The 8,147-nt window shown below is 35.8% G+C and overlaps 3 protein-coding genes across 4 annotated transcripts in view; 2 read left to right on the forward strand and 1 right to left on the reverse strand.

The window, feature by feature from the left end:
* The window catches only part of LOC113216562 (annexin B9-like), a gene marked incomplete at its 5' end in the record, with an annotated part of 11,424 nt that extends 10,126 nt beyond the window's left edge, over positions 1–1,298 (forward strand). The window contains 2 exon segments of the mRNA XM_052263535.1: positions 10–191; positions 269–1,298. Of these exon segments, the coding sequence (XP_052119495.1) occupies positions 10–191; positions 269–319 (233 nt within the window).
* LOC113213345 (cysteine-rich hydrophobic domain-containing protein 2) lies at positions 1,288–6,110 on the reverse strand. The gene is made up of 4 exons (XM_026432372.2): positions 5,967–6,110; positions 5,246–5,456; positions 4,661–4,777; positions 1,288–4,584 (listed from the first exon to the last, which is right to left on the reverse strand). The coding sequence occupies exons 1-4, from the start codon at positions 6,092–6,094 to the stop codon at positions 4,534–4,536; spliced, it is 507 nt and encodes a 168-aa protein (XP_026288157.1). The 5' UTR covers positions 6,095–6,110; the 3' UTR covers positions 1,288–4,533.
* An 11-nt stretch (positions 6,111–6,121) lies between these two features.
* LOC113213344 (ubiquinone biosynthesis O-methyltransferase, mitochondrial) lies at positions 6,122–8,147 on the forward strand. 2 transcript variants are annotated; one of them, XM_026432371.2, is made up of 7 exons: positions 6,122–6,213; positions 6,458–6,572; positions 6,693–6,836; positions 7,036–7,162; positions 7,239–7,481; positions 7,561–7,720; positions 7,811–8,147. In XM_026432371.2, the coding sequence occupies exons 2-7, from the start codon at positions 6,505–6,507 to the stop codon at positions 7,924–7,926; spliced, it is 858 nt and encodes a 285-aa protein (XP_026288156.1). In that variant the 5' UTR covers positions 6,122–6,213; positions 6,458–6,504; the 3' UTR covers positions 7,927–8,147. The 2 variants fall into 2 exon arrangements, with proteins under 2 accessions (XP_026288156.1, XP_026288154.1); XM_026432369.2 differs by having other exon boundaries at positions 6,165–6,324.

The raw sequence follows: 8,147 nt of genomic DNA on the forward strand, positions 1-8,147 counted from the left end.
TTTTTTCAGCCAAGTGTGTTAAAAGTAAAGTAGGATTCTTTGCTGAACGTCTGCATGCCAGTATGAAGGGCCTTGGAACCAAGGACAAGACCCTGATTCGTATTGTTGTGTCGCGATCAGAAATTGATCTGGGTGACATTAAAAATGCTTTCCAGGAGAAGTTTGGGAAGACATTGGAGGAGTTCATTGCTGTGAGTATTGTGACACTGCAGGATTTCTCTTCTTTTTGCTTCAGTAAATCTTAAATTGCTTGTTTTCTTTCTTACAGGGAGATACTTCTGGAGACTACAAGAAAGTACTTCTTACCTTGGTGTCTTAATTTTTTTTCTTTTGTGCCTGTAAGGTCCAATGAGCTTTCCTGCTCTCTGAACAATTTGTGGACAAAAGTATACATTCACACTATGTTTATATTTACAAATGATCTGTTGTAGGTTGTATTGACTTTGTGCCTTCTCATTTTCAACTACTCTCTCATTACTAACTTGTGCCTTCCACCTCAGTGCTTTTGTCAAACTATGGATGAAATTAACATTTTGTCAGTGTGTGTGGCTGGGTTTCTTTGTGTGTGTGCGTGTGTATGTGTTTGTGTGTGCGCGTGCGCATGTTTGTGTAGGTACTGCTGTGATCGCTTTTGCACAAATTCTTTGTATTCGTTTTTTTATTATTGTTATTATATGTGTGCCTTGCCTCTCAGAGCAATATTTTTAGTATTGTTCTTGAAAATTTTTATATTGTGAACATAAATAATCCTTAGTTTTCATAAATGTTCGATTGTTGGGAGAAATTTTCAAAATTTATTTCATAATGAACTGTGCATTGTACAATGAGTGTCCTCAGAACCCGATGAAGACACTAATTGTTCAATTTGGGTAGTTGTCATTGTTTTTCAATTGTGTAATCAGTGCTGCGTCCCAGTACTTAAAGGTTCACCAGCTTCATCCCCCAACCCTTCCAGTCCCTGATCTAAACCTGCTGGATGGGCATTCCACCACAATACGGGTTTGAAAAAGAGTGCAAATGCTATCATTTTCATGTTTCTTGAAGGTGAGGAGCAAGTTACTATATTGCCAAAACAGTAAGCATATGAGATCTGACCATTATGTTTTTAACCATGTAATTTGCGTGCTATTTATTGCATCTGCTTTTGATGTTTCCATATCCTGTATAAGTGTCACCTTCATTCCAATTCTGTTTTTCAAATATTATTTTGTTGAGAAATGAAATTTGGAGTCAAAAAACCAAGGAATAAGAACTCAACATGTATTTTACAAAATTATTAAAAAATCATTGAACTTCAATGCATTTATTTTTGCATGTCTGCTTGATCACAATAGAAACAATTTTTCTGTGCTCATGTACCTTCACAAATTGCAACACCCTTCCTAATGGTATAATTCCAAGAAAATGCCTGAAATATTTTCCAAACCAAGTCATCTTTCAAATAAAACTCAAACATATACCAACTAATAAAAAGGTTGGAACATGTTGACTTGCACTAAAATCTGGGTTTTGTGCCATAAAACTTACATCTTTTAGCTTGTTGGACAAGAGAGAAAGATTTTAAACAACTACATGAGACAAAGTTGCATGTTACCTCACTTGGAATATTACACAATCTTCATTGTACCAACAATTTCTGAGGTAGGAACACACAGCTTACATCTAGTTTGGTAGATACATGGTGAATTGAGCTCTAAATTTTCTGCTGTTTGTTGTTTAACATAATGTACAATACACACTTCTCTCTAAATAGTCCCAACAGTTTACCAGTACACAGGTGCAAGTACATCTGGTTCAAAAATACTAACATTTCTGAAAACAGGGAGAGAACACATTCAAGTACAAGTGTGCTCAAAAATGGGGAAATAAAAGTTAAATGAATGAAAGACAGAGAGCTTGTTTAAATATCTAAACTGGGGTCGGCTTCTCACAAATTCTAAATTTATGACACTTTCTACTTAATTTTAAATTAAATACACTTGATTATTGCTTGATCAACTTCCCATAAGGTCTTAAGATGTAATAAAAATCAATACAGCACTAAAGGAAGTTCAATTTCCATGACTATCAAGCCCAGTCCTTTGGTTTAGCAACTTATGAATCAGAACCATAGCCCAATTTCAGACATCTACAATTACACAACTATTCTTATTAAGAGCGAAAGCAACAAAAGCGGTTTGTACTGACTTTCCTAGTGTTGGCGACCATTAATGTAAGTTCAATGGGAGATTCAATAAAACTTGAAGTGAAATTGTCTTAACCAATAGCGTAAAAAAAGAAAAGAAAGCAAGTGTTTAGCAAAATTAAATAATTTTGAAACCACAAAAATACAATGGCAGATCTATCACACAGTAAACTAAAGCTTTACAAATTGGCTTGCATATCAAATATCACATAGCTTTAAGTTTCTCTTTTAGAGATACATTTGTCAAAAATATTTCTACAATCCAGGGGATTGGATTAGATTCTTTATGTACAATTAAAATAGAGGGCCTACATTCCTGTGCTAACCAAGCAGCCAGTGCCAAACATCAACGGAAGTTGAAGAAGCACATACTTCCAGATTCAAAACTTTAACAGAAAACATTTGACATACTAACTTACAGATATCTAATGATGATAAATGCATAGATAGGAGAATCCTATAATTCTTAAGGTTATGTGCTAGGTGTTTGCATGATACAACACAACTAAAAAAGACTGTTGGGTACTAAAATGGAGTGAGTACCTACATACCAAAAGTGTGACTGTCAACAATTACCGTTACGTCAAATTGTAACACTAATCACTACATCTATCACGTTGTCAACCAATGGCATACCCAACAAAATTTTATAGTGTGGAATTATTGTTAATAAACTTTGCTTTGTAAATATGAACAATGTGATTATCAGATCACAAATCCACACATCTTAGCATAAAACCCTGTAATTTAATATCTAACAAGATTGCTATAAATAGTTCTTGCTGTTGATGAAATAATTTTTTGTTGTTTTTGTTTGTAAACTATTACCATGTGTTTTTTTTGTTTTGTTTTTTTGACAACAACTTTTATTTTTAAAATGGCATCTGATTTTAAAAGTAACGCCATTATTTGTATAAAATAAAGGCTGACTGAGATTTGTTCCAAGAAACAAATACAGTGCTTTGAACACTAACAACAATGGTCCCAAAAAGTTAAAATTCCAATAGAATAAAACAAGAATCCTTCATCAATTTTATCTAGGTAGTAAGGTAGAAATCAAGGAAAAACAATCTTTGCCTATTGAATAAATTAAAATGTTGGTGAAATTTTCACTCAAGCACAAATACAACGGGCCAAAATGCACTAGCAGTTTTTGAGATCAACATTCGCTCTCTCGCTTGCTCTCTCCCTCTCACTGACTCACACACACACACACATACAGAGAAGAAAATAATGCTAGCCTCAACCAATGTCGTTATATAGTCAACAACATTTGAAAGTGATCATAAAAGGGAACTTGAAAAACAAGAGAAGCATTTGAACTGTCATATTCAGTATGTCACAGAGCCATTGGTTATAACAGTTACAGTAAAGTTAGTTCAATTAATTCATACATCCTTACCAGACCAACAAGATATGCACTGAAAATGTGCTATCATATAACAGATAAAGATGTTCTGTGACCATATCACCAAATCTTTAATCTCACCAGAGCTTTTCATGACTCAAACAACTACATAAACTTCACAGTCTCTCTGCGCACATCTGTCAGTTAACGCAATAAATAACAATTAAAAAATAGGAGGAAAATGTGAGCTTTGATAATACCATCAGGTACCCCTCATAAAGTTTTCGACACACTATAGTGCACTACAATAAACACCATTGAAGATGTCATTTAATTAAGGCCTCTCTGGTTCATGTCTGATAATAATCTCAACTAACTTATGCAAGAAACCAACAAGCCAGCTGTGCTCATTTAACATAACAAAAATAAATTTGGTTTTTAAATGCTATCTTACTATGAGCAACTATGTACCACAACACATCATGTGCATTTCACCAAACTGTTCAGAATCAGTCATTCCTAACAGCTGATTCAGATGCTTTATAAAATTGTAACCTACATCAGCACCAATATGAATATATATATTGTTTTAACATTAATTCTCCCACACAATGGTAACAGTCTAATACATCGTTGTGTCATCTAATGTCAAACTCACCATACCTTTACATGTGAACAAATCAATTGACAGAGATCACACAAAACAAGACGAGAGAACGCCTAGTCCCACCCCTAGATGTCATTTCCTAATAAATGATTATTTATGTACGACTTTAAAATGAAAAAGAAGAGCCCTCAGAAGATCACTGCTTCATAAAATAACAAATTCTATGATTTCATTTTAACAACAATCAGTTCCAAAGTTCATATCCCACAAACAACAAAATAACAATTAAAAAAATTCAACATACCCTAAATTGTGACTATGTGGACCCGACAAGAAGCACTGCAGTGATTGGAGAAAAATAAGTATGTTCATTAAAGAATTCCATACTTCATTTCAATCAGGCTTATATATTGGTATCTTCGGAATGAACTCTATTTGAAGGACCTGGAGGAAAAAATATCAACATTTAAGAGACAAAACTCTGACAACTCTGCAGTGAAGCTTGTAGATTTTAACTTACATATTCCATCATTGAGGAGGAATCACATCGCTGCTTGGTGAGTCTCCAGTGAAGTCCCAACTTGTGATATAACCTGCTATTCTCCCATTCAAGCAGCTTATCTATAGAATGCTGGGTCTGTAATCCAAGGTGGGATATTCTTACCATACATATTATATATATGACTCAGCGTTCTTAAGAAAGAGCTGATATTGATGAACTAAATTACGGAGGGTGAGGCACATGTTAAATGACATTGAAGCTATAGAAAATCTCAACCACATGCCCAATTGATACAAAAGTATCAAGCAAGAAGTAATGTTCAAGCAAAGAACGTAACTGACAGATTAAATAAAAAAGTGACAGGAAAATGTAAAAAATAAAATTTTAAAAACTCAATGCAGATTTGCATGTCTTTTAGCACAAGTTAGGTCATGACATGTGATTTCATAACTTCCTAACTAAAAGAAAAAAGTGCAAAAAGCCTAGTGCAGCAAACTTGGAAAAAATCACGATGTGCCCCACTTTTCCTCATGAGTATTCATCTTAAAAAGATATTGATTTATGTAAATTCAGTACTAAATGTAACTTTTAAAATCAGCTTACCCTTTTACTAAGACAGATGACAGGCCAAAGTGAGCATCCAAGGGTACAACAACAACAAACGCATCCACAGAACAGCCATTTCACATTAACAGGTAAGGTTTTCTTGAGAACACTATTAGCTCTCATTATTGTCGCTTTATATTCTTCAGGTGCAACTCGAGAAACAAGTCCACTAGGAAACTCGCATTCAAACCGATTGCTTAGACCAAATCTGGAAGAAAGAAGAAAGATATTTAGTTTGATATGCAAAAGCATCTGAGTCCCTGGCAGTTTGGGTACCTATTCAAAAGTTGACAGACTTTGACAAAGTGAAATGATATATTTTGAACTCGTTGGCAAAACTTTCGAACCAAGTGGAATAAAGGAAAATAGAGCAAGGCATTCTCTGAGATTTAGCAAGCATTAGAAAAGCACTTAATACACACTTAAAAGATTGACGACACAACATGGGCTAAGCGACATGTGTTCCAAAAAACACTTACTATCACCCAGACAAAAATAAAAAAAATATGACAACCTCCTTGAGATGCAGCGGTTTATAAAACGAATATCTTGAATTTAAAATAGACTCACAGTGCTAGACGTAATAAATTAAGAAGGTGGGACGTTGGGTACCAGAAATAAGGTCTTTGTTTTGCTGCAGGGGGCAGGGAGGGGGGAAGGGGGAGGGAGGGAGCTCCCTGTTTTAGACTCCCTGTAGGGCTCGGGGGAAGTTCCTCACATGGTCATGTTGCCCGCGCCTCTGATGATGACCGGGTCGGGCGCCAGAGACACGGTGGACTCGGGGACAGCATCAGGCTCCTCGTTGTTTTCCTCGCCCTCCTCGTAGATCGCGTCGAAGTCCGCCATCTTGGCCCTTGGCCCCCGCCTGCCGATAGAGCACCACGGCGCAGTAGGCAGGTCGAGGCAGGGCGGCCGATGCCGATAGCTATGTGCGAATAATATCTTTTCTGCTTTGCTTGTTAATGGTTTGTTTACATTTTTACTTTGTTCTTGATCCAGACAAAACTTTTTTTAATCTGAATAATACAAGCTTACAAGGGTCAAGAGACTACATGAAATCTTCCCTTCTATTCCACGCGAGTTTCTGTTCATAAGACTAAAGAAATGCTATTTGAGTTCTTAACCTTAAACTCACGAGTACAATTATGAAACCGAAACACCAGTTTAGCCATTTTTGTCCTCTCTTCAACTGTGAATGATGTTTTTTAGATCACCAACTCAATACTTCGGCGCTATCTTCAGAAAATCATCTAAAAATGTCTGTGTCAACAATCGTTTCAAGTGTAGCCAAATCTCGGTCTGCATTCTTGTGTCAGAGTGTCAGGCAAGTTGCATTACTATACTACATTTGTTGGGAGAATTTACTAAATCTTCATTAGTCAATTTTCCTATCTGACCTTATTATAACATTTGTTTTTTTTTCATTTCATATTTATAATTATAGACCATTCACAACTGTGCAGAATGGGCACAAATCATCGCAAACTTCAGTTGACCCCTCCACCGTGAGTCATCATAGCAAGCTGGCCGAAAACTGGTGGGATGATTCAGGGTTCCTTAAAGCATTGCAGTCGATGAACTCCTTACGGTAAGATCACCTGGCATACTATGCCCATCAGAAATACAGCCCCAGTGAGCAATGCTCAATTGATTGGACTTCAGTCTTATGTCTTAAATAAATTAAATTTTGATGCCATAATGTCCTAGTTTAGACAAAATTTTGACCAAATTCATGTATATTTGATGTAATTTTGATTGATATTTTCTGATTATTCCTGTCTTTTTAGAGTGCCACTGGTTCGAGATGGTCTATTCCAAACAGGTGCCGCTTGCAGTGATAGAAAGAATACACCAAGACCTCTTGAAGGTTTAAACATAGTTGATGTTGGCTGTGGTGGAGGGCTGCTTTCTGAGGTATGCATTTTCTGTAGCTGAGCTCATTTCTTTTGTCGAGCTTTTGTTCTTCCTCTAATTGAATTTTTGTTGACAGCCCCTTGCAAGGTTGGGAGCATCTGTCACTGGCATTGATGCAAGCGCTGAGCTTATTGAGATAGCACAGCAACATGCGCAATTGGATCCTTCCCTGCAAAATAGACTTACCTATATTCACACTTTAGCAGAAACTCATGCATGTGAAGCTGAAGCAAAGTATGATGCTGTTGTTTCCTCTGAGGTCATAGAGCATGTAAAAGATAAGCATTTCTTCATAGAGCAGTGCACAAAATTGTTGAAGGTACTACCAACGGAATAAGTGCAATTTCCTCAATGATGAATTTTCCTGCTATTCATTTCATAATTATGTGTTTCTATAGCCAAGGGGATCTTTATTTATCACAACACTGAATCGCACAACTCTCTCCTGGCTTGGTGGAGTTGTTATGGCTGAATATGTAGCAAGACTTGTCCCACAGGGCACACATCAATGGGAACTATTCATTCAACCATCTGAGCTTCAGATAATGCTTGAAAAATGTAAGTGAGTTTTATTTCTTCTGATTATTTTCAACACATTTCTGAAACAAACGTTCAATATGATTAAAATAATAATTTTTTTTGTTGTAGATGGATGCTTTACAAAGCTCTTACATGGCATGTGTTATAACCCACTAACAGATGAATGGCATTGGTCACAGAATGTAAGTATTAACTATGCCATCCATGCTGTAAAGACAGATTAAATTTGTAATTTTTAGTTCTAGTCATTATATTAAAGAAAGAAAAAGAAATATCCACCTACTTTTGAGCAATTTTACAAAATGCTGAACCTTGAAACACATTTGAATATTGTTTAGTACTGGTGTTTAAAGCCTATGACACTACGTTCAATAAAAGTCCCTGTGCTTCAGATGTGTACAAATAATAATTTCAATTTAAATAAAAACGTAATTTAACTTCCATA

This window comes from Frankliniella occidentalis, unplaced genomic scaffold (assembly GCF_000697945.3).
Source record: "Frankliniella occidentalis isolate FOCC.00 unplaced genomic scaffold, Focc_3.1 Scaffold12, whole genome shotgun sequence".
NCBI classification, from domain to species: Eukaryota; Metazoa; Arthropoda; class Insecta; order Thysanoptera; family Thripidae; genus Frankliniella; species Frankliniella occidentalis.